At 38.7% G+C, this 25,115-nt stretch overlaps 3 protein-coding genes across 5 annotated transcripts; 2 read left to right on the top strand and 1 right to left on the bottom strand.

Moving 5' to 3' along the window:
* The first annotated feature begins 10 nt into the window (after nt 1-10).
* uqcc2 (ubiquinol-cytochrome c reductase complex assembly factor 2) lies at nt 11-2,276 on the top strand. The gene is made up of 4 exons (XM_071493848.1): nt 11-218; nt 1,418-1,492; nt 1,931-1,997; nt 2,115-2,276. Exons 1-4 carry the CDS (start codon nt 81-83, stop codon nt 2,222-2,224), a joined length of 390 nt encoding a protein of 129 aa, XP_071349949.1. The 5' UTR covers nt 11-80; the 3' UTR covers nt 2,225-2,276.
* Nucleotides 2,277-2,619: 343 nt separating this feature from the next.
* tspo (translocator protein) lies at nt 2,620-4,686 on the bottom strand. 2 transcript variants are annotated; one of them, XM_071493847.1, is made up of 4 exons: nt 4,542-4,686; nt 3,624-3,799; nt 3,384-3,522; nt 2,620-3,252 (listed from the first exon to the last, which is right to left on the bottom strand). In XM_071493847.1, the coding sequence occupies exons 2-4, from the start codon at nt 3,794-3,796 to the stop codon at nt 3,079-3,081; spliced, it is 486 nt and encodes a 161-aa protein (XP_071349948.1). In that variant the 5' UTR covers nt 3,797-3,799; nt 4,542-4,686; the 3' UTR covers nt 2,620-3,078. The 2 variants fall into 2 exon arrangements, with proteins under 2 accessions (XP_071349948.1, XP_071349947.1); XM_071493846.1 differs by having other exon boundaries at nt 4,463-4,653.
* A 1,419-nt stretch (nt 4,687-6,105) lies between these two features.
* Nucleotides 6,106-23,262, top strand: frs3 (fibroblast growth factor receptor substrate 3). 2 transcript variants are annotated; one of them, XM_071493840.1, is made up of 7 exons: nt 6,106-6,237; nt 10,892-11,017; nt 11,106-11,194; nt 11,365-11,551; nt 12,363-12,524; nt 14,556-14,677; nt 14,759-23,262. In XM_071493840.1, exons 3-7 carry the CDS (start codon nt 11,129-11,131, stop codon nt 16,067-16,069), a joined length of 1,848 nt encoding a protein of 615 aa, XP_071349941.1. In that variant the 5' UTR covers nt 6,106-6,237; nt 10,892-11,017; nt 11,106-11,128; the 3' UTR covers nt 16,070-23,262. The 2 variants fall into 2 exon arrangements, with proteins under 2 accessions (XP_071349941.1, XP_071349940.1); XM_071493839.1 differs by lacking the exon at nt 6,106-6,237 and adding an exon at nt 8,762-8,979.
* Nucleotides 23,263-25,115: the final 1,853 nt, after the last annotated feature.

The raw sequence follows: 25,115 nt of genomic DNA, 5'->3' as shown, positions 1-25,115 counted from the left end.
ATGTAACACCGCTACGGTGCGCGACAAAGCTCAAACCTCTAACGTCCTTACTCAACTCGATAATTGTTCGTCGTTCCGATATGTCTGCCACTCGGTACCGTCGGTTCTTGAAGCTGTGCGAGGAGTGGCCCCGGGATGAGACCAAGAAAGGCCGCGATTTGGGCACGTTCCTGCGGCAGAGAGTAGCCTCTGCCTTCCGTGAGGGTGAAAACACACAGGTACCGTCGCTGCCGCAGCTCCGCCACACGAACAACCCGAGCTAAGCTGAGGGTTTTACCGGCCGTTAGGAGGACGAACACACGGCGACCTTGTGTGCCCTAATCGTTTGTTGTTAACCGAGGAGCTTCTTTATTATAAACTGCATAGGTGCAGCTTTAGAGGCTTGAACTAATTAAGCTGTGTTTATATCTACACGGCAAATACAACTTAATAAGAGAGCAAAATTCATCATGTAAACAGTGTTTTGTAAGTGGTTGTGTAAGTACATTCACTGTGGTACTGCAGTACACTTCTGCGGGAGCTACTGCATTCCACCCTACCTATACAGCAATACTCAATGTATTTTAAGGCTAGTTATTATTTGCTATATCTTCCCGATATCTTACTTTGTAGATATTTGGGAGTTTAAATAAATGCTACATTGATAATTTTTTTGAAAAACATAAACGTATCTCTTGAACAAGTGTTTTGTTGTTGTTGTTGTTGTTGTTTTAGTTTTATTAATGATCCTTTAAAATTGTAGAGAATACTTTTCAAAACTCAGGTTACAAAGTGTTTCATCCAGGGCAGCAAAATAGACCAAAATCATAGAGATAAGAGATAAAAAGATAAAACCAATTCAGTGACATAATAAAAGAGGAATTAAAACTGAATAAAAATGGCAAAGTAAAATAATGGCTCTCTGATCAAAATGTTGTAAGAAATGAGTGCTACGTCAAAAACATGACACTAATTATTTATTGTTTGTTTAACAGGGACAATACACAATACATTTAATGCACCAGATATAGCAATAAGCTCATCTCGATCTGATGCACAAGTTGCAGAAGTAAAAAATATTTGCTGGTTATCTTATGGCTTCAAAAACAGATAACAGCAAACGTAACAAAAAATCTTAAGTTAACTTCACTGCAAATTAATGAAGCATCAAAACAACTGTACAACACAAACCTATCAGCCAACATGCAGTTCACACCAATACTGATATTTGCAGAGAACATCAGCCTGCCGATGCATCAGTTGGGTTATAAAGTTACTTGTTACTTTTGAGAAAAAAAAAAATTAATTGAAAATATGATGAATGAGTGAAAAATAGCTCATCATTATAGATTTAACCACTCAACAGTTATATTGGTTTGCGGACATCTGTCCAATTCTTTACATTTTAACTACTTACACTTGAACTTTTTCCCTCCAGATCTCAGATCCAGAGAAATGTGACCAGATGTATGAAAGTTTGGCCCGAATAAATGGCAACGTATATAGACAACGAGTAAGTATATATTCACAAATGTCAGGTGTTTCTTTGTGATGACTCAAAATAAATGAAATAAATTATTTGGCCAGTTTTCCCTTTAAATGCAACAGTTGAAAGACAAATCCATCTGTTGAAGTACATCCCCCTCCACAGCTGTCATTAGCATGAAATGTATCATCTAAAGAATAACTTCTCCATCTTGTTTAAGACTGTAAAGAAAATCTTGTGACAGTCACTTTGTAGTGTTCATTCTGTGATAAGGATAATAAAACATTTTATAGTCGGTACAAAGGTGTCAGTAGTTTTTTGCAGATTGTCTGTAAATATAGCGGCACTTTGAAAATCATTGGAATGTGTGTTTGTTTTTTATCTATTCATGTGTGAAATCCAGTCAACTGTATAAAAAGACTTTAATGTATTTAATGCAAACATCTCTTTTCTATCTGTCCACAGTTTCCTCGTGTAAGAGACACAAGCTTTACTGGCGTTACGGTGGAAGAATGCAAATTGATTTTGTCAGGTATCACATGTGCTGTGTTCTCTCTTGACCATTTCCAAAAAAGTGACAAAAAAAAATTATCATTACAGTTAATTTGTAAAATGAAAATTAATTTGTATCTTTATTTTAATTTTACAGGTAGTACGCAACAGATGGATGAGGAAAAAAAGGGTCTGTGGAAGTCATTGATGGAGAGATTCTCCTCCAAATCGCCAGAAGATGTTCCAGAGAAAGCTCCTGAAAAATAACTTTTTTTTTCTTTTCTCATTGCATGTACAGAAATAAAGCTTATTGTTGGTATCTTTTTGGACTGTTTTTTTTGCAATGAATTGTTAAAATGAACTTTTCAAACTATTTCAACTGCATTTGTTAGTTTTATTGTCTGTTGTTTTGAAGGGTGAAAGAGACACAACAAAAGGAAAAAGAAAAATGAGGGGAAATCAGTTTTCTCCTAAACATAAATTAGACTAAAAACACTGTAAAGAGACACATTTTACATAGCAAAATGAAATTAATCTCCACCAAAGTTTTGTCTCGTCTCAGTTTGTCTGTTTGTTATTTAGGATATTTCGAAAAAATCGAATGAAAGTTTTTCATTCATCCATGGCTGTGCTTTGGAAATAATACACATTTAAATAGTAAATTGGACAGAAATCTTTTATTTTAAGAGTTACACCAGTAACTACAACAAAAGACTTCATTCATCATAGATGGACACATGGCACAGTCTTACTAAAAAAAGACAAAAAAAACAATGATTTCTATTTAATCACGTAGCCCGACTGATGTTGCATTTTGTGTTGGTATTGACACATTTCTATGATATACGGGTATTTCTAGCAGCTTGTAATAGTTGGATTTATTTTAACCAAAGATTTCTAACTGGCGTCATCATGATTTATTAAAAAAATGTTTGGACATTGGCCATCATATACGCAGACTGATCTTTGAGCTGATTCTATATTATCAATCCTCCAACATCAGTTGGACTAAGCTGTGAAACTCCACTGTAATTTTATAGATAGAAAAAGGATTTTAAAACATTCAAATCTGCAATGATTCAGAATTTAAGAAGTCTCTCAAAAGTACACAGAATTGTCTCCTACTCTTCTTTTTTCTCAGGGTTGTCTCTCCAGATGCAGTAATTTAGAGTGGTGGCGAGGCACAGCCAGGACAGGTAGGGCGCCATGAGCAGAGTGGCAGTGCGGCTAATGGAATACCAAGAAACCATGGTGGCTCCAACAGTCCCAGTAAGAAACACAATCTCAATGAGGGCCTGAATTGGGTAGAGAGAGGGTGTTAAATGGATAACAATGTAGGATATTGAAATTTCACACTTGCTCTCCATTATCTTCTCATATGGTGTCCCAATGAAATGAAATAATTCCATTTAAATGTTAAACTCACCCATTTCAACTTGTGTGCACCAAAGAAAATAGGAGTCCAGGCCCAGTTCAGAGCCAGTTGTAGCCCGTAAAGCCCCAGTGGAACCAGTGCATCCTCAGTGAAACCTCCCAGCTCTTTCCACACCAGGTAGGACCCATACCTGCGCAATGAAATTCAAAATAAGATAATGGATAAGGAGGGTGCAAAAAAACTGCAGCTGTACACCTCAAACACTGTAGGACTCAAGTCAGTGAGAATTACCCCATGCCAGTGTATAGACACGTCCACACCACTGGGAACGCTGCATTTGGTGGGCGCCAGGATGGTTTCTGCAGGGTTGGGTACCAGGTCTTCACCTCTTTGCGGGTGATATAACCGCCATAGAGCCCTCCCAGGTGTGGCAGGGCGGTCATCCCAATCATAGGCAGCCACATGTTCTGAGATAAAAGCAGGGCACAGTATACATGTTTAACCTCTGCTCTGTAACTACTGTCTTCCTTACTGTAAATTTTAAACAGATGATTCCCGATTTAAATCTAAATTTATACATTCTTACATTACAATATTCTCACACCGCTAGACATTAACATCTTAACAAGTTTAGCTTCCTTTGTTAAATCTGACAAAAAAGATCTTAAAGAAGAAACATGTTTATTTTTTCAAAGCATTGGAAAATGTACACAAACTTTCCTACTCCTAGTGCTAGTGTCAAAACATCCAAACAATATCCCAGCCCTATCCTCCGTCCTCATCAAGCCAGCCAACAGCTAAATGTTTTACTGCATCATGGGACTCGGGAGAAACACACAACTGCTGTCCCAATTAAACTGGCTTTGCAGATGGTTTCCTTCACCTCCAGCTCTCCTGAGAAAAACATGTTTCTAGCATGCTCCACTATGTTCACCAGCTACTACTTCACTATCCGGCTGCTGTTTGATAAGGGGGAGGCGACATTCATTAACAATACATACTGTAGTCACAGGGCACTAAAAAAAAAAAAAAAAAAAAGTTCTAGGTCAAAGTTTAGGCTGCAGGAAGTCACTATGCATTTTCCTGTCAACATTATAGGTGGTGGGTTAGCTGTAGGCTAAGATACTTACCTCTAACTCGGGTGTCAGCTCCTCCGCACAGTATGTAGCTACAGTATATATGTTGTGTTGTCGAGTGCAAGCTACACACCTACAGCGAAATCATCCGACATGCTGCTGTGTTGTGATATAAGTGCGCTGGACGGGCAGGGCAGCCTTATCGGAGCGGTCACTCCGCAGACACTCCCAGAGCCAAACACCGTGACGTCACTGCGCGGCAACCAACCAGGCGTCTCCTTAGGATAGACAGTTAGTGACGTCATTGAAGCTGGTTTCTAACTCGATGACAACAACCGGGGGGGTAAAAAAAAGACATTACAACCGGGTTTCTTCATATATGGTAACATGTAAAGTGTCCATATTATAATGTTTGCAAGCGAATATGAGTCCGGATTTTTTTTTTTTTTTTTTTTTTTTCTTGTGAACTGGTTTAAAACTTGACTTGAAATCCTTCAGCCCAAACCTGCTCAAAATTGTTTTACTGAAAGTTAGCTGGATCATCCTAATACATTTAAGGTAGGGATAAAACTATAATGTCATTAAAAAAGAAAAAAAAAGCACGTCAACATTTCTTGATATTCTATAACTTGGACTCCCTTCATGAAGATGTTGCATCTTTAATGTATATCAGAAAATTATGACAATATTTACTGTTTTTTTTGACATGTAATTAGACATTACAGTGGGAAATTGTCATTTGAACAATAAAATGTATTAAATGATTAACTACGGAGCTCATCTAGGTGATAACTGTTAATGCATTTAAATGTGCTTTTTAAGAGACGTGAGACATGTTTAGACTCTATTTCATCAAGCATGAACAAATCAGTCCTCAAACGGCATTCAAAGAATCAGGTGAGTTGAATGAGAAGTAACAAGATTATTTTTGCCTGATATCAGCATGTTAGCCTGAATTAGTTGAGCTACATTTGAAGAACAGGCCCCAGGTCTTGCTAAGAACATCTATCTTTATACTCGTCCATCTTGTGAAACCTTTATTCTGTTTGTGAGAACAGAGAAATTGTTGATTTCACTGCTTTTCCCCAGCCAGACCAAATTCTGAAAATCACACTTAATATAAAGTACCAACTTCTTTTCCTTGCTGAGTGAGACATATTTTTCCAAGTGAGTTTCTTGAACTTGCAGCCAAGTGTAACAGTAAATTCACTAACCCCAAAGTGATCACATGTTTGCTCAGAGAAGGAACCCTTTGCACCCTTAAAGGATGCAAAAAAAAAAAAAAAAAAAAAAAAAAAAAACAGGGCTCTAGCATCCATTGTTCAAATGCAAATAATAGACTAATATACAAAAGCTATGTACCTATGTACATACATATGTGTGTGCATGTGTTGTAAGTAAAAAAAATAAATAATTGAATAAATAGTTTTTATTATTACGTTGATGAGTGGGAGTACTTGAGGATCTTTCACTTATGATCAAACTTGTATTTCTAGCAGTTTAGTAAATACGGGCCCTCGCTTGTAACTCTGTTGCCTGACCTGTGAATCACAAGCGAACTTCTGACAGGTTGGTCGGTGAAGTATTTCGTGGTTAAACAAATATGTTGTAGGCTATAACGCGACGGTGGTCCAAAGGTCAAAAAAAAAAAAAAAAGGAGCAGCAGAAGCTATCGTTACCTTTGCTTCCTGCTCGGCCGGTTATTTCGTATTTCCTCGATGGTTACAAAACGCACACAGCTGAATACGTGACTGGAGAGGAGACGGCAAAGATCACAAAACAGTCAAGATAATTCCCGCCCCTCGCTCATCGCCAGCTTCTGCTCTCCTGTGAGGTTCCGTTTTTCCTTAGTTTCTGCGAAAAGTTCAAATATAGGCTACTTCTGGCAACAGGTTGAACAGTTAGCCTGGTTGCAAAAGCAGGTTTGACTCATTGATTGTTCAAAGATACATCTGAAACCAACACGTAATTGATCCTATAAACATTCTACCTAAAACCTAATATAACTTACTCCTCTTTGCCATAGACTTTGAGTAAACACACTGATGAGCACACAGATTGATGATTTGAAAGTGTTTACCATCTCTGTGCAGTTGTTTTATGTCTCTCTGTGGTCAGTCTGTCTCTCTTTGAGATGCTTTCTCATCTCCTTGTGGTCATTTTGCTTGTCTTTGCAGGAATTTGTGTCTCTTTCGTTGTGGTTAGTGTCTTTGCAGTCATATTGCTTCTTTTTGTGAGTCTCCCCAAGAAGAAATGCAGAAAAACAGATTATCTGGCCCAGGGACCTAATGAGCCCTCTGCTGGGTCGCTCTATTCAGCTAATCTAAGAATTAGCCAGACCGTTGCATCTGTCCATTCTCACAAAAATTAATTTACAGTTTAAGATAGTCCTCAAAAAAGCACATTACGCCCGCTCATATAGGAGTAATACAACCTGAAACTACAGTGCCCAGCTGTTTTAGGAAATTACTGAGCCTTTTTTGCCTCCACGCCGGCAACAGCCGGGGCTGGAGGCGTTGTGTTTTCGTGTTGTCTGTCTGCCTCTGTGCTAACCCACAGCCTATAATGTTGACAGTAAAATGAATAGTAACTTGCAGCCTAAACTTTGACCTAGAACTTTTTTTAGTGCCCTGTGACTAAAGTATGTCTTGTGAATGCAATATCTCAGTAATGCCTTGATGGAACTACTTCAAATCTGGTACAAAAATTCATTAGGACTCAATAATGAACTGATTAGATTTTGGTGGTCAAAGGGCATGGTCGCAGTGATCTCATGAAGCATGGTTTTGGACTTGTGAGTTCAGTATCTCAGTGAGTCCTTGAGGGATTTTCTTCATATTTGTCACAAACATTCACTTGGGCTGAACTGGTTAGATTTTGGTAGTTAAAGTCAAGCTCACGGGGACCTCACAAAACACATTTTGGCCTCTTGAATGTGGTCTCTCAAGACCACCTTGAGGGAATTACATTTTATTACATTACATACATTACATTAATTACATTTTATATCCAAATGGTCAAAGATCCACTTCACTGTGACATCATAATGTTCTGCAAAAACAATTCAGGCCATTATTTAGTGCACTTAAAGTGGTGACGTAAAGGATCAGTGTTGTACTATACAAGTATGTCACTAATCCATTTCGTGATTGCAGCAATTGTTGAACAAACTTATATATGTTTTATATTGGTAAAAATAAATTTGAGAAGTCAGGGATGGGATCTTTAAGTACAGGTGAAGACTGTGATTACCAAATGTTCTGCTATTTATATTTTTACACATAAGGGGGGAAGTCATTGAATTTAAGATGTTCCTGTGCACAAATACAGGCACGGAGAACACAGAAGTAGCTTGAAGTAGCTTCTCTGGACGTGTTTCAAGCTTGGCACTGCATCAAAAGTTTCATGTATTTATACACTGTTGCAATCACAACTGTTTTCATGTTTTTATTTGCATGAAAAACAGTGATTGTATCATAATGCGGTTGAATGGACCGAACTTTATGGGATTGCATTGTGCTGTTAAGGTTGCTGTTGATTTTGTGCTGTGTGGTATTTATATAGTTTTTGTGTACCAGGAAGTTATTTGGGCCTTTGAGATCTCTGAGCTGTTTGAAGGGTTTAATAGGTTTGTGTCTTTTAGTGATTCCAATAAAATGTAATGATTTTACAAGAGCATGGTTGCTTGTGTGATTGGAACAAGAATAGGGGAGTTATTGCACATTGCATTTAGTATTTAATGTAACTGTAGTGTTCATGTTTACCTGCCCAGGAATTTGAGAGGGAATGTAACTATAACTCCAGGAAGCAAATAAGCTCCATATAAACTAAAACAGTGAATGACTTGAAACTATATTTTGATACAGAATCCGTCCACATGACCAGGGCCACAAGATTGGGGGCCCAACAAAGCAACATTGGATAGCCTATTTTTCAACTTCAGTTGTACAACGGTCCAACAAATTTGCCATTAATCAAATAATGTAGAACTAAGTGATACGAAGTGAAGGTTTTGGGGCCCTTGGGGGCACTTTGCTTTTAGCCTAAGTGTTGGTGGAGGGAAAAAAAAAAAAAAAACACTTTGTATTATTTACCGTAAAACCACGCTGTATGCACTGCTGGTGATGCTCTTTCCTCCCTAGTACAGTGGGTTTTTTGCCCCTCCTCACCGTCTGTCAGGCAGGCACACCTTTCCTCCCTGGTCCTCCAGCGTTTCTTACCTTCTTGCCGCTCCTCTCAGCCTCGTTGTCTGGCTGTGAACTCTCACCCCAGCTGCTTGGGAAATGTCACACAGGCAGAGAGGCCCGTGCTGCAGTAGGGGGGCGTAATAGGAGGAAAAAAAAAAAATAAAATAACAACATTTTTTTTTTTTTTTTTTTTTTTTTTTTTTTTTTTTTTACTGCTCTCTCTGCATCTTTTATTCGCGTCTCTGTCGTGCAAGTGCCACATCCCGCTACCAGCAGCAGCAGGCGCCGCGCCGATAACTAATCGCTGTCTCAATGCTTATTTCGCATTAGGGCTAATATAGAGGAGAGAAAAAAAAAAAAAAAAAAAAAATCCGTGCCAGACATGTGAGTAGCAAACCATCGCTGTCGTTCTCCACTCACCCTTTGACTGCTATGTGCTCACGCTGTTGTACCCTCACACCAATGGGGAGAAATGGTCATTGAACCGTGTCGTTGTGCATTTAGTGTCAGTGTACGGGTTTCATGGTAGCATGGCTGTGCCGGGGTCTCAGCACACTGATGGGGCAGAGGGAGCCTCGCCGTCGGCTTGTTTTGGGGGCTCTGCGTCGGCTTGGCTGATCGAGCAAAAGGCTGCAAACGGCTCAGATGGAGGAAAAGCACATTCAGTCTCTAACTGTGTGGCAAGTGTGAAATGTAGCCTAGCTATTTAGCCTGCTCGCATTGACTCAAGGTAGTGTGTGTGTGTGTGTGTGTGTGTGGTGTGGAGTCCAGCCTGGCATCTCCAGTCAGATGTGGAGGCCCAGGTTAGAGCTCACATAATGCGGTGGTGAAACGTGTTTGTGGCTTGCGTTAGGGTGACATTAGGAGCAGAAATCACAGGTCGATGATCACAGGTGCAGGAGTGAGCACACAGAACAGGAGATAATGTCTGTGGTGTCCAGTGGTATATTTTAGTGTTGAGCTCAACTCAGCTCAGCTTGTGTATTTGATATAATAATAATAATAATAATAATAATAATAATCCACTTTGTCTGGTATATATTGACTTTTTGTGGGTGATTCACAGGAATAACTACAGGGAACTCAGTACTTTTTCCATGAGTACATTATTATTCTTAGAGTAATTTGTGGTATTGGGGTTTTGCCTTGTTTTGTTTTTTTTGTAACTGTTCATAAGAGATCTGTGACAAAATAATTTCAACTCAGAGGTTCACTTACTTGCTTTTTGAAGCTTTTAACTTGAATGCGGTGATACAGCTTTTTAACAGTGTAATACCTGTGCTCTTTATTCCCCAAATTCAAAATCTGGACACTATTTGGATTGGGGCTGCAACTAGTGTTTATTTTCATAATTGATTCATCTGCGGATTATTTCGTCAGTCAATCGTTCTGTCTGTGTTGTGTGTCTATATAAAGTCAGGAAAGAGTCCAGGGTTACATCCTCAGATGCCTTTTTTGGTCTGATCATATCAAAGATATTCAGTGTACTGTCATGTATGACAAAGAAAGAAAGCAAATTGTCACATTTCAAAAACTGAAACCAGAGAATGTTTACTTAAGAATTATTTAAATGATTATTCAGCTACAGTTGCAGATGAATTTTCTATTAATTGAATAATCAATCGACTTCTCATTTAAGTTCTAATTGGATTTTTTTTTTTTTTTTACTTCAGGGTAACATGGAGTTTAATGTGTAAGGATGTAAATGATAGTGAAAACAATAAATTTTATAGTAAAATTGACAAAGAAACTGGAGTTAGTGTGGACTGGTTGATATCTGAACCACTAAGTAAGGTCGGTGATGGCGCTGGTACAGATTTGGTGTTTTCAATCAGTGCATCTCTACTTTTAACCACATTTCACTCTCCTCACAAACTAAGACATTTATTTTGTTATTTATTTTTACATTTCATGTTTGATCATAATTTGAATTTTTTTATATGACAGTTCAGTTTAAGGATTTTGAAACTTTTGAAATTATTTAATGTTTTTTATTGTTGTTGATTAAGATAAAAGGGAAAAAAATTAAGGGCGTCATCATAGACATTGCCTGTGAAGTATGCCTTCATTTCTTTTTTTGGACGTTTTTGTCTTTATTTTGATAGTGGCTAGTAGAGAGGTCACAGGGAATGAGGGGAGAGAGAAGGAGGGATGACATGCAACAGGTTCAGCGTATTAAATCCCTTCACCACCACAATACTCTGAATCCACATTTACTACTGTTAAGATTAACCAAATTTATATGTGATATATAAAAAATTCTCTGTTTAAACCTAAATGTGGTTCATGGTTTCAGGGGGGACAACGTCATGCTTCACTTGAAGATGTCAGTCCAGCAAACTAAGTGGCTTGTGATGCCGATGCCCAGTAGAAGATCCTGGGATTGAGACGTGAATCCCTTCACACTGATGGCCTGGACTAGGTAAGACGTTTAAGTGTGAGATTTCCCTGAAGGAGACATTGATGTTGTTCAGAGCAGTGGGAGATGATGTTTGCTTCGTCTGTGACAGGTTTCAGCTGGCCTGCTGAAGCTATGGGGAGCTGTTGGAGCTGTCTGTACAGAGACCCCATCCGAGACAACCATCTCACTAAATTTAAGGTTAATAAGCCTAAATATTTCTTAAGCTCTGTCTTACTGTGATTGTTTTGTGACAGCACCACTTGTATGATTTGTTTCGATGTATTTTTAGGCTGTGATAAACTTCAGTATTTTACAGTGTAAATATCTGCACTTTTGATTCCTTCAGTTCATGTTTCTATTTATTCTAGGTCACTAATGTGGACGATGAGGGCAACGAGCTGGGCTCTGGCATCATGGAGCTCACACAGACCGAGCTCATTCTTCACACACGCAAGAGAGATGCCATTCGGTGGCCATATCTCTGCCTGCGGCGCTACGGTTATGACTCCAACCTATTTTCTTTTGAGAGTGGTCGTCGCTGTCAAACCGGGCAGGGTAAGAAAAGTTTTCTCTGTGTCTCTGGTTTCTCTCTATTTAGTTTTATTTGTTCCATTTAACCATTTTTGGAAGTTGCAGAATCTTGGATGCCTCACGACATCCAAACAAAAAGACTTGGGCGTCAGCATTTTTTATTTTGCCTTCTCTAGTTTGACAACTTATATGATGTGTTTTTTGGCATTGACCCATAGCAGCACAGAAACCTCTCATAAAACTTTAAGCTTTTTTATTTTTTATTTTTATTTCTGTGCACCTGCAGCATTACTACTATTTCACCAATTTATTCACACCTCTAGGTGTGACCCATAAGCCTCCACACATATATGCACACTACGCACTCACACACTTACCCTCTTCTTACTGACTGGGGAAAAAAGCCCTTTGTTGTTGTTATTGCTGCCAGGTTGGCCTGAACCTAATCTGATGCAGTGAGTCTTCCTTAAACAAAAATGTTGACAAGTCTGATCTTGGCATAAGTTTTTCACAACACTGATGTTCACAAACCGTTTTCTCATGTATGCTTGTAACCTTGTAACAGGCCACTACCACTTTTCCATTTTTAACTGAATTACTGAAATAATTAAAGGTGTTAGATATTTAGCCACAGGAACCTTTTGTTGTTTGGGAGTAGAAGAAGAAAATATAGCCAGTAACCTAAAGCCAAATTGTCAGTTGACCAATTATTGATATGGTCTGTGTAAATCATTTATATAACCATCTATTCTTCAGCCATAGTTCTTTGTGGGGGTTTTTGGTATTGGTGACAGATTAATTTCTAACGATTTTGTAAATGTTCTCATTTGATTAGGAATCTTTGCATTCAAGTGTTCCCGGGCAGAAGAGATCTTCAATTTGCTCCAGGAGCTGATGCAATGTAACAGCATCAACGTGGTGGAAGAGTCGATGATGATGAGTCGCAGTGGTCACACACCGGAGATGGAGATGTCTCGCACGCCACAGACTCCCAACAGTGAGTCACACAAACACAAGCAGAGTGCTGCTAATTATACACTTCATTTGTGATTAATTGTAGAACTTGCATGCAGCAGTAAAGCAGTATATTTAGCAGAATATGTAAGCTATTAATAGCTACAGGTTGGACTGAGTCACAGATACAAAGGTATCAAAATAACACCAGGTGAAACTAAGCCTGTTGTTGTCAAATGTCTCTTTTTATGACTGTACTGTGTCGAAATTCTCATATTGGGATATTGTTGTTCATAGTCTTTGCGTTTAAATGAATTCTAGTTGAATATTACTAAAATCTGAAAGTGCAAAATGTTAATTTCCTGAGAAAATCTGTCATTCTTTTAATTTCAGGATTTTAGTCTGATATGAATCACAGCTTTTATCATGTTATTTTGAATACTTCAATATTAGACATTAGTGTGTTTTTCTATGATCAGTGTTTCTATAATAGTAATGTGGGCCTATCAAATGACAACATAAAACAAAGAGGCCACTCATAGTGATGGACCTACAGAGAATTATCATCACAGCTCCCAGCAACTTACAAAAAGTTTCAGCACATGATGATGTTGTTGATTTTCCACTTCACAGCTTCTACTGTTTTAGTTCACTTTCACTGATCTCACAGTGTCGCTTTCCGCTCATAATGTTGCTTTGTAACTGCTGGATGTGTGAATAAGCAACTGTCAGCTCACAAGTTCCCCATATCAACTTAAAATGTGACAATATGTCAATCTTGTGTTCATGACTCGTTTCTGCTGCCCCCAAGTGGCCAAAAAAAATCTATTATTTTAGATTTAAACAGTGAGTGAGTGACACCTCCGCTGTGCCACTGGGACCTCATGTCATGTACCAATTTGAAAAATAAAGCAGTGAAGGAAAAACAATTAATATCATTGATATTACTTTCCATGTGGCAGTTTTCTTGGTGTAAAGGGAGGATGTTCGATTGTCTGGCAGAATTTGTTTTTACATCTTTTAAGCCAAATCTTAGAGAAAATAGATATCACTGATGTGAGTAAATAGCTCCATGTTCCCCTGTGCAGAGCAAGGCAGTGTGAGAGCTATGTTTGACAGCTGGCTGGTGTCAGTGTTGGTAGGAAGCACTTTTTTTCAGTAGATCTGCTGTAGTTAGGGATCGCTGATGCAACCTTGGTTATGGTTGCAGTACTGGTCTTGCCATGTTGTGGGGTTATATTCTTGTTGACATTAGTCTGCTTAGTTTACCACCAGTTAACAGACAAAAAATAAAAACAGAAACTTGTGCTAAGCCTCTTTTTTCCCCAGGCGTTTTCTATATACAAAGTGCTGTACTGCAGTGAGAAGAAAATAACAGATTTTTGCAGTATACCGTAAAATTATAATAATTTTGTTTTTATGATATATAGTCTCTTTGGAATTAATTGTCTCAAACGCATTGAGAAAAGAAAATCCCTGAGAAATACTGATGTGATTTTCATGTCAGAGAAACATTTTTTCCTAAGGTTAGTCCAAATAAAGTAAAATGGGTGAACACAGGATTTTCTTTTACCATAACCTCAATTATAACAAAATGAGAATGTGAATATTGTTTCCTCAGAAAACTTGATTGTTGTCATTAATACGAGTGCTTCATTTACAGTCCGAAGCCAAGCTAAACTGAGAATGAATGAATGAATGAATGAATGAATGAATCGTGCCTGTTACTATATGACCACCCTGATGAAGGCAAACTTGCTGAAAACATTTGGGGAATAAAACTTTAATTTTGACACAGGCCTAGTGCTGAATGTTTTGAGCCAAGTCAGGTTTTGGCCACAGTTGTAAACCAAAAACATTTGAATTATACTTCATAACAGTACAATAAATTAAGTAAATACAGTGAATGGGAGGTAAAGTGTATTTGCTGTAACTTCTTAATGAACTTTTAGAACCTTAACTTTCCAGAGAGATCAGTGGCTTTATACTGACTGAATCAGTCTTCCACCTGCCCACAGATGCCACCATGCTGTTGTTTCTGTGTCTTTATATTGTCACATACCTGTGTTTGCAGCTCCAGCGTTCCCTGTCCAAGCTTTTCCCAATGGATACCCTGGTTATCCAATCAGAGGCGATTCCTCCCAACCCTCTCTTGCTGATGATCATGGACATAGCCTCATGGGTTTGGAAGATCAGGTAAGACTCACCCATGCTCCGTATAGCTCACAATGTCTGTCATAGTTCACAGTTTGACCCTGTTTGTGTTTTCCTTGACAGACCCACACCTATGTAAATACTGTTAGCATGGAGGGGGATCTCTCTTTGCGTCACTGTGTGCACTCTCTACCCGAGGTGCGGCCCAGCACTTTCCCTGAAACAACACGGGGAGCCATGCCTGTCGGGGGCCAAGGAAACCCGCAGTCCAACCTGCGGTGCTGTCCCCTCGAGGAGCATAAAGATCCTCAGGTGTTCTTACAGCCGTCCTCACAGGAGGTCAAATTCATGCTGGGCCCCACTCCAGCACAACGCCATCTGCTAGAGAGAGAGAGGGAGAGGCATGGGCACAATCCTCACAACCTTCAGCCAGTAGAGGGTGCAACAGGCTCGGAGACGGAAGGAGATGAGCCCTCTATGCACCTGTGCAACTCTCACTCGTATCACCATTTCCATCACCATGCGCACCGCCACCCGGGCCACGAGCACCCCGACGGCTGCCAGAGTGGCGAGCTGACCTACGAGAACATCAACGGCTTGAGAAGCGGCCGGAAGCAGCGTCTGAGTCCCAGCAGCGTGTCGCAGTCTGTGGGTTCAAGCAGCAGCAGCAGCACTGGGGACAGTCACTCCCACTCCCTCCTGCACCCACACTCCCATGGCCCGTCGTCCCTGCCCCCACAGGGCTACGCCTGTGAGAGGGGCATGGGTGGAGGTCATCGTCGGACAGCTCTGCTTAATTACGAGAACCTGCCGTCCTTGCCCCCGGTGTGGGAGTACAGAGCTCTGCAGCGGGATGACGAGCAAGAGGAGGAAGATGATGAGCAGGATGAGGAGGAATATGAAGAGGAAGAGGAAGACTTTGATGATTATGAGTTCTCAGAAGGTCCTGGGACACCAAACGGGTACCACCAGGATGGTCGGGGCATCCACAGAGATGCTCTGCAGAACTATGTCAACACAGAGCAGGTCCAGCCGCCCCGGCTCCGACATGCCTGCCCCCCACATCCACGGCCCTGTCAGCCAGACAGAGGGGGGCGAATATTTAGCTTTGATTTCGGCAGGCGATCGAGGTCAGGGATTGGAGGCTGTGAGCACAGCCACATGCCTCCATCGCGGCAGCTGAATTACATCCAGGTGGACCTAGAGGGAGAAACTCCCTGCCAAGCCCTCAGCAGTGGGGGTGCCCAGACCCAGCCACAGCACCAGCGCCTACCACCCAAAAAATGTGGCCCACAGGCACCCCGGCGCAGTGAGTGCTACGCAGTCATTGACCTAAAGAAGACAGCTGCCATGTCCAATCTGCAGAAAGCTCTGCCCAGGGATGATGGGACTTCCAGAAAGACTCGCCACAACAGCACAGACCTGCCTCTGTAAACGGTGTTCAAACTGAAGAGGAGCGATGAAGACAGATGAAGGCTTATCCTCATCTTAGCACACTGGACCCTTCACTGTCATCCATCCATTCAACTGTCGGGCTGACTAATACGATACAGGTACCTAATTAGAAACTTACTGAAACTTATCTGTGCATATAAAAGGAAATAAGAAATCTCTGAAGAGAATTTGCCATTTTATTTTGTTATTTATTAGATATGTAGTGTGAAGCCCTCTTGAGAAATCTGCAGTTTTAACTGCAAATACTGTTTGCTGGATATATGGATATTTCTATATAAGCATACAATCATACATATATATGAAAAACACACATGTATGATTTTATGCTTAGCTATGACTTAGAGCAGTGACCTCTGTTCAGTGGAAGCATTCATTGCCATACTGTATTAGCAAATTTGAATTCTTAAACCCATCTCCACTCATTAATATTATTGTCCCTATCATTTAGTTATGCTACATCCATGTGGTATTTTTTTTTTTTAACTTAAACACAATGAGAGTCAGAAATGTGACGCTCATTACAGATGGCTTAGAGTAGTTGTTGGCATGCAAGAAGGTTAATGGTTCCTCCAAGATACTGGCCAATATTCATACCTCATCACAAGCACCTAAATCTAGCGTTGTGGCTGGTGGAAGAGACCATTCTTTGTTACTATATGCCTATAGAGCATTTTGCACACAATCCTATGGAATTGTATTTTATCATATTATAGAAATAGTTTCATCCAGTTCAAAAATGGAATAAAACTATATTTGGTGATATTTGGAGAATTAGACTTAAACTGAATGATGGTAAAAGTAGCACACATGGAATAAAAGAGCTTTGGCTCCCTCCTATCCACATGCAGCAGATGAAAAAGTAGCATATCATCTTTGATCACACCTCCTGCACATCATCCCAGACCCGCGGGAGATCCACAGCTGTTTACGCTTGTCACGTTGCACTTTTGACCCTGGGCCGCTGAAACGGTCTTTGTAACTACTCCCTCTCCACTGGAGCCACAGGTTCGACCGTTTCCTTTTACCAAAAGCAAGGGGCCAATTACTTCATGGACATTCTCAGTCAGCATTGTAGTTAAGGTTTATTTAAATGTTTTGATGGAGACATCGATAACCTCAAATAGTGGCATTAAGCTATAACCTCACTTAAAATGTGCTGAATCTATAATTTGTCAGTGATCAGGTGTGAGTGGTCTATTTAAAGGGTAATCAAGTATGTTGCCAAGTCATGCAGTGAAGATTTTTGTGAGGCTATTTATTAACCTTCTTAGTCAGATATTTATTTATTTATTTCATTATTTATTCATTCTTTTTTTTTCAATTGTAATAATTTTGTTTTCCATGTGATGACCAGCGTTTTGTAATCCAGTTGGTAATATGGAGACCAAAGTTTCACCTCAAATTATCACTGGACACTGGTATATTACTGTTATAACTGTGCGTAATTATATTTAAAAAAAAAAAAGAGAGACTGTATTTATATTTTAAGTGCCAAAACTTAATTGCAAACTGTATAATGAATAAAATCTAATGTGCCATTAGGACTTATAGGACAGAAAGGCATAAGGTGATAGCAGATGGGATATAAATTGTAAAAAAAACAACAACCTGAAAATAGAAATTAAACTAATAAGAACCGCACGTTCCACCTCATCCACATCAACAGCCATTTCAGAGCGAGATATAAGAATGGTAATCTTGTAGTCTGATAATCACAGCTGGGGTGGTTTTATGCTGCTACATGTAAATACTAACAGTAGCCCATGTAAGCTACAGGTACTTGTCAAAGTGAAACTTTTGCGATGTCAGCTCTTTTACCATATTGTTAATAGAAGTAGCATTGTTGTGTTCTTCTGAGATTTTTTCTGAACAGTAGAAATGTATTGTACCATTTCAGAGAATGTTTCATTTGGACAAAATTAAATTTCACTGAGATTGTTCTCCTGACAAACTGGCTGTCTGGTCGGAGGGATAGCAGAAGCACAGGCCCACTGATGCTGTCACCTTTTTGTTGAGCGCTCATATCAAGTTGATATTCACAGCTGCCAGACGAAGGCCAAAATGTTCTAGATTTATACACGTCTATAGGCCTGCAAATGCAGATGTGTTGTGGCATTTTGCTGGAGTTGATCTTTTTAAACAGAGTTACAGAGATGAATATGAGACACAAATACAAATTCTCAACTTCTGATGAAGAGGGTTTTCTGGCTTCTGTGTAACATGAGTTAAAGTGCAGTTTAACTGAATTGCAAAGATGATTATTGAAATTAATTTGTGGAAAAACAAAAGTACTTACATGACCATTTTCCAACTGAAATCTCTCATGAAATTACTAAAAGTTATAATTTAAGTGTCAATCATTTAGCCTACTGTCAACAAAGTATGAAAAATGCCTTTTATTACTTCCCTGAGGTGGCATCTTAAATTGCTTTTTTGTCAGAGGAACAGCCCAAAACCCAAAGACATTTAATTTATGATGGTAAAACAGTAAAAAGCATCAGATTTTGTGAGGAGACAGAAATGTTTCGCATTCTTTTTTCTTAATGTTGAAATGGACTAAGATTTATCATCTGGGATCAATTAATCAATGAATAATAAAGAAATATTTGGCATTTTTCCTTGATAAATGACTCAAATGATTAATTAGTTATCAAAATTGTATGGTGATGTTTTTTTTCCAATCAAAATATTCAATTTACAAGATGTAAAAACAGAAAAATTCGTCACAAATGAACAAATGTTTGACAATTTTACTTGATAATCCGTTAATTGAGTGATGACTTCAGTGCCACTGATTTGATAGTAATGCAAATGTGAAAAGGGAGCAACAGTTTCTGTCTACTTTCTGATAAACATTCCTAACATAGAAGTCTTAAATAACCCCAAGTGAAAAGTTGATAGTGTGTATTTTTGCTTGAGCATCACACTTTGATATGAGATTTAAAAAATTGTCTCTTCTATAACAAAAAAGCCAACTCTAAACTTAACTTGTCCCAATACTTACATTTTTGACTGTATTTGCAAAGATATTGTCATGATACATTGGAGGGATGTTTACATTTTTGCAATAATAGGTGAATTATTGTTTTGTCAATCGAAATCAGACCAATGTGTGAGGTGTGAAATTTAAATAGTAGTCTATAGAGCTGTGGGCTTAATGTATTTAATCGCCTGTTCTTCTGTGAATCAGCAGTCTTACTATTATTTCAGGTACAATGTTTTCTTTTCAACCTTCACAGTGCGATTTTAGCTATGAAGGCAAGAAAAAAAAAAAAGAAAAAAAAAGATGCCTGTTTTCTTGATTGTCAGACAGTGTGTTTGCTTAAACTCACATTAACAGTGCCATACAGTAGGTGACCATTGCCAGTACTTCATTTAAATTTTATTGTATTGTATAAATTTTTCTCAAACCAGTGGCAATGTTTCATACAGGAAGCAGCAGGAGGTTCATCTAATTTCTCAGAATATTGTTAAATGTGGTTTTATGTTTATGGTCATTTAAGAAAAAAAAAAAAAAGAGTCCATGTTTAAATGTGTCAACTATCTTGTCATAACGCCGTAACCTCACCACCACCCAAAACTAGTTAAAAGTGATTGCAGCATCATTACCACATGATGCTGCATGTGAACACACACTCCTGTGTTTACTGATTAATAATAAAAAAATAAATAGATATATTTAATAATTGTTTTTCATATCATTCAGCTCTAAAACCTCTCATGTGATCTCACTTGAGTTCAAACGAAGTGCAACTCTCACCCACATTACTCTGTCAGGCTGGAGTCAATGCTATCTCAAGCATTTCATCCTCATAACCTTCAGTGTTTATGCTTGAGGCGTGCTTCTCACAGGTGTCTGAAATGATTAAGCGCCGCTCGTGGGTATGATTGGTTCTGCTGGTGTAATCTGCAGGGCAAGGAGCAAACAAGTTGAGATAACAACTCCTGTCACCAAGTTCCACCAAACCGAATTTATTGAATGGGTTGTTTAACAAAAGGGCTGGCTCTGTGTTCACTGTACAAACATGAACATGTATCTTAATGTCCATTTAGAGATATCTCTCACTGTGCCTTTCAAATTCAAGCTGGAAAACATTTTCAGTGCTGTTTATGAGGGCGGCCTGATGGGGAAAAGAAAAAAGTCACCGCCTGTTGAAAGTCTGAAGTTTAAAGGGGTTTTAGTCAAAAAGGTTTCATACTTCAGGTTGGATTTGAAAGAAATGTGCCAAACTGAAGGAATATTTTGGGAAATATGCTTATTCACTTTTTTGCTGTGCGTTAGGTGAGAAGATTAATACCACTCACATGTCTGTCGGTAAATATGAAGATTAGCTTAGCTAAGTAAGAAAAATCCAACTACTAGCACCTCAAGTTTAGTAGTTCACACATTATATCTCATTTGTTTAATACGTACAAAAAGTGTCAAAACAGCAATTTGTGGACTGGACAGCAGTTGCCAGGCAACCGGTGAGGACTCCAAGAAGTCATTGCCCCAGGCCAAGAAAAAATAAATAAATAAATAAAATGAAAAATTGTTGATTTTTAAAATGTGTCAATTAGTGAGTATTAGTGGTGCTAGTGGGAAGTATGTATGTATGTTCAGACAGAGCCATGCCGACTGTATTTTATTTTCCAGCTGAGTTCAGATGAGACCACATCCACTTTCATGTGGGTTAGTGTTGGGCACGGTCCCTCTGTCAAGGCTTTCGTCATATGGGAGTGGCATGGATTTATCTAAACTGGGTTGAAAGATAGTAGACTTTGCCAAGTGTTATCAGTCTTGTCATCAAGCTTCCAGCAAGAATGCATATTTCCCAGATGTTGGAACTATTCCTTTAAATTATAGAGCTGAAAATTGAATGAATCATAATTTGGTGAGATTACACGAGACAAAACCTGACCTTAATAATCTGCTCAGTGGTTTGTCAGATGCAGTGTAATAGCCAAATTCAATGTGACTGAAAAGGTGTTTAATCATGACCTTCATGTTCTGTAGCATACAATGTTAATTATAAGACTTCATTGTGTTTGTCATTATAATGCCATGTGGCTGTGTTGCACTCCGTGACCATCTGATCTCTCATCAGCTGCCATTTCTTCTCATAGTGCTGAAGAATGTGGAAATAAACCTCCTTTCAGAGATTCCTGTTTTTTGTGTGCTTTCCCAATTTACAACTACTCAAAGTGTGAGATAATATAATACAAAAATACACATACAAGTTAGATTTTAAGAATATAGTAAGAACAGAGAGAAAGGTGGTTTGCAACATAGTGCTTCACATCATAGTTTTCATCATCATCAGCAGCAGCTCTTCAGTGATTTTGTACATCATGTTCTCCCATCTCCCATCAAACAATGATAATCTAAATGACATTGTAAAACCTCAACTACATGTTCATGCTACAAGATGAATCTCAAAATACTGAAAAGTATCATAAAACTGTAATATCTCTTATTATCATTATTATTATTGTTATTATTATTGTGTTTTTCTTTTTCTTTTTATCTGGTTTGTTTTTGTCTGGTATGAGTGTAATTGCCATCAGCGGGTGATGTACATGTACGGGTCTGAGCTGTACATTTTTGTGACAGATTTGTGTATTTACATACAGGTTGCATTGGTTGAACTTTGTGACTATTATATCAATTTATGAATTGAATGAGTGCCAAATAATGCTTGAGCATAACGAAACCTGGGACCTACAAGGAACTGCAGGTACTCTCTGACTCATCCAGTGAGGCTGGAGTGACTCACTGCTGTTGTAGACTCTACTTGTGATATGAATGCACAGCTGAAGGTTTAACCATGCTGAATATTTTTGCTGAAAGAGGGAGAACTTCTTTATGTTTTTGTCACGGTTTGAAAAGGTTTCTTCAGATATTTGTTGTATGTTTCTGTGTCCATCCATGGCTTTTAAATACGTATGCAGTGAGGATCTCATCATTGCTGCCATTAGAGGTGAATATAAAAAGCTGATTTGCTTCATTTGTTGGACTGTCAAAAGAAACATTTGGGTCATTTCACAGAAATGCATTGTATGTTATCTGACTTCCTCTTCATCCCAAAAACAAAGTGAGCCTGACATTTGGTGAATTTTACCCTGAATTTTATCAATTATAGAGTGTGGATTTGTGCAAAATGTAAAAGTAAATGTAATTCTAATATTAAAATGAAGCTATGAAAATATCTTATTGCGCACTAAACAGTGTCCATTTTTTATTCTTTAAGTCAAACTTTTAATGTCTCAAAGAATCAATAAATGCATAGGAGCAAAGAAAGCTTTTCCCTCCAGGATCACGTGCCTCTTTCAGTTCATAACATGTAAAATTTTTAACATTACAGCATTTGCAAGATATTTTTAAGGTATTCCTAGAATATTTTTATAAAATATACCAGAACAGACTGCTCGACAAACTGAACAGTACAAGATTAAAAAAAAAAAAAAAAATCTTTTTTTAAGAGAGAAAGAAACGAGTCAGGTCAAAGCAGTTTATGTGAACACTGAACCTTATTTTGGGCTGATGATCAAACCTGATCACTCCTGGAGGTGAAATGCTTTGTTTGCTCTGGTCTATTTATTATTTTCAAAGGAATATTTAAGACATACATGAAACGGGCCTGTTTAAATGTGTGTAATACAAAACTCAAACCATTGTGTGGATAGTCATTCATCCTTCGGCCTAACAGCTGAGAATAACTGCGCTGTGTGAGCGATGTCTGTGCCCTGAGGAGAGAGATTATGTCAACTGGGTTAACACCATTCAGAGTTGATTGCCTTCTTGTGTTGACATATACAGCTGTCTGTAGCTCGACAACCTGCCCAGAATCAATTACTAATTATCCAAGTGAACATAATCATGTTTCCCATTTTTGCTTAAACCAGAAATTAAACCGTGATTTTAATTCAACATTTGTTTTTGCAGCTGAATATTAACTTCTTTTGAGCATGTACTTAGTGTCTGCCTGTGTGTAAACAATTTTAATAATTTGATGTACAGAGAGCATGGTTCTTGTTAGCTCTAGAGATTTACAGCAAACTGTAAATATATGCCTTAAATAGTAGCTGTCTTGTCTTGTGTTCGTATGTCTGTCTTGTTTTATGGTTATTGAATTATTGTATCAAAAGAGGAGCCTCACAAATAAAGCAGAGCTTTTATTGTTTCTACTCTACTTGGCGTCAGTAATGTAAAGTCTGGAGAGGTTTGAACTTAACTGAAGCGCTCAATAATTCATTTTGTTGTAACTGAACACAGGTAGACAGACAATGCCTGTACATGATGTCATGAAACTTGTGCCACAGTTTGTCATTTGAGTGTTGGATTTCTGTCCGACCACCGGAAAGACGATCATCTCGAACTTCCAGTTTCCCACTGCAGTTTTCACTACAAACAGTTCAGCTGTTTCACTGTGTAACAAACAGCAGCTGTGTTTTCCGTGTGTGCAAACCTGTGACAGGAAATTGTGGTAGGGCTGCACATTTAAAGGAAAAGAGATTGAAGACACAAAAAGTAGTTTTGGCTACTTCTGAATTGCGGATAAGCCAGTTGAATGTGAATTGCAATAATTACGTGCCTAGTGATATGTGAGTTAAAATTCCTTTCATGCACTGTAAGAGTGCATTATTATTGAGCCAAAAAACAATCATTATTGTGCAATGTATTTTTTTTTATCTTAGGTCATGTAATGGTGTTTTGGGGGTACTTAAAGTGGTGATAATTGATATTTCATAGTAGCAATGTATAAAATGACAATGTAAAACAATATGACAGTTTGAAAGAAATAGCTTGTAGTGATACACCCGCAGGGCATTATCATGTGATTCTGCAGATCCCATTGGTTTTGAGGAGATTTATAGTGAGTCTCTGCATTCTGCTGTCCATAAATTTTCGCTTTCGGTTCACTCTCACTGTTTCGGCTCCAGCAGGCAGCTGCTTTCACAGATAAAAAAAAAAAAGAACTCTAAAAACCTACTTTACACTATCTGCTCAGCAACAGCAGACAGACACTGTCAGGGACTAAACTGGTGAATGTAGTAGAGTGTTTAGTAGCTAAAGAGCCAGATATTTCTTTCAGAAGTTGGATACCAAAAACAGAGTAAAAAAAATTCTCTGCAATGTTGCACTGCAACTGCTGGATGTGGCAACTGTTTGACAGCAATATCAATTTAATATAGTGATATATGTATTTTAGTGGTATGTTCACAACTAGTTAAGTGCACGCTTAAACAAAGTTGGGAGGAATTCCAAACTCTCAGATTATAAAGACACCTGCAGATTCTTCATCCTTTTCTTTTGGACCTAAACAGCTCAGAGCAATCACCAACTCTAACCCTAACAAGACTCCAAAGTCAGGTCATTACAAAAGCCAACCCATCAAGCAAAAGCAGAAATGAACAGGACTTTAAGTCTTCAGCCATGCTGCTGGCTCTGTGAGGCTATACTTGTTTTTACAAACCAGTTGATAGCACTAGATGAAAGGTAATGGGATCACCAAAGTTGTAAGGGGAGGCAGGGATGTCTGTGCCAAATTTCATAGATACCTGTCAAAAAGTTGGAGAGACATTTCTCTCAAAACCACAAATGAGTACCTGGCATTAGAGGTTTTAAAAAGTATTAAAAGGTAGTAAATAAAATTAGCAAAAAAATTAAGGCCATTAAAAGGTATTAGAATGTGTTAAACGTCATTTTATGAGGTATTAAACTTTATTAGGCCTATCTTACAACCAAACGTGTCGTCGTCTTGGGCAAATGCAAATTCTCAGACAACTGGCCAGAGGACCCGGCGTTTAAGGACCGGTAGGGAATAATAGAGACTTACTGTTCGGATTGTAAAAAACAAACAAACAAACAAACAAACAAAAACATCAATATCATATATGCAAAGCACTAGCCATAAATCTGGAATACACGGAGAGCAGTGATCAGTCTCTACTTTCTGTGCTGCTGCGCCGCACCGCAAACCAGTGCCGCCGTCCAAGCCGACGTTGCGGCTGCAGCGGCGGCAGATCCCCGGTGACTGCGGGC

This window comes from Trachinotus anak, unplaced genomic scaffold (assembly GCF_046630095.1).
Source record: "Trachinotus anak isolate AG129_WGS33_773 ecotype Australia unplaced genomic scaffold, CSIRO_AGI_Tana_v1 ptg000013l, whole genome shotgun sequence".
Classification (NCBI taxonomy): domain Eukaryota; kingdom Metazoa; phylum Chordata; class Actinopteri; order Carangiformes; family Carangidae; genus Trachinotus; species Trachinotus anak.
This window is presented reverse-complemented; position numbering and strand designations above follow the sequence as displayed.

Excerpts from the sequence above, each read along its gene's own strand:
- uqcc2 (XM_071493848.1), top strand. The coding sequence starts at position 81 with ATGTCTGCCACTCGGTACCGTCGGTTCTTGAAGCTGTGCGAGGAGTGG. Across the intron at positions 219-1,417 it reads GTGAGGGTGAAAACACACAG|ATCTCAGATCCAGAGAAATG; the intron begins GTACCGTCGCTG and ends TTTTCCCTCCAG. Across the intron at positions 1,493-1,930 it reads GCAACGTATATAGACAACGA|TTTCCTCGTGTAAGAGACAC; the intron begins GTAAGTATATAT and ends ATCTGTCCACAG.
- tspo (XM_071493847.1), bottom strand. The coding sequence starts at position 3,796 with ATGTGGCTGCCTATGATTGGGATGACCGCCCTGCCACACCTGGGAGGG. Across the intron at positions 3,523-3,623 it reads TGTCTATACACTGGCATGGG|GTATGGGTCCTACCTGGTGT; the intron begins GTAATTCTCACT and ends TTCATTGCGCAG. Across the intron at positions 3,253-3,383 it reads GTGCACACAAGTTGAAATGG|GCCCTCATTGAGATTGTGTT; the intron begins GTGAGTTTAACA and ends TACCCAATTCAG.
- frs3 (XM_071493840.1), top strand. The coding sequence starts at position 11,129 with ATGGGGAGCTGTTGGAGCTGTCTGTACAGAGACCCCATCCGAGACAAC. Across the intron at positions 11,195-11,364 it reads ACCATCTCACTAAATTTAAG|GTCACTAATGTGGACGATGA; the intron begins GTTAATAAGCCT and ends TATTTATTCTAG. Across the intron at positions 12,525-14,555 it reads CACGCCACAGACTCCCAACA|CTCCAGCGTTCCCTGTCCAA; the intron begins GTGAGTCACACA and ends CTGTGTTTGCAG.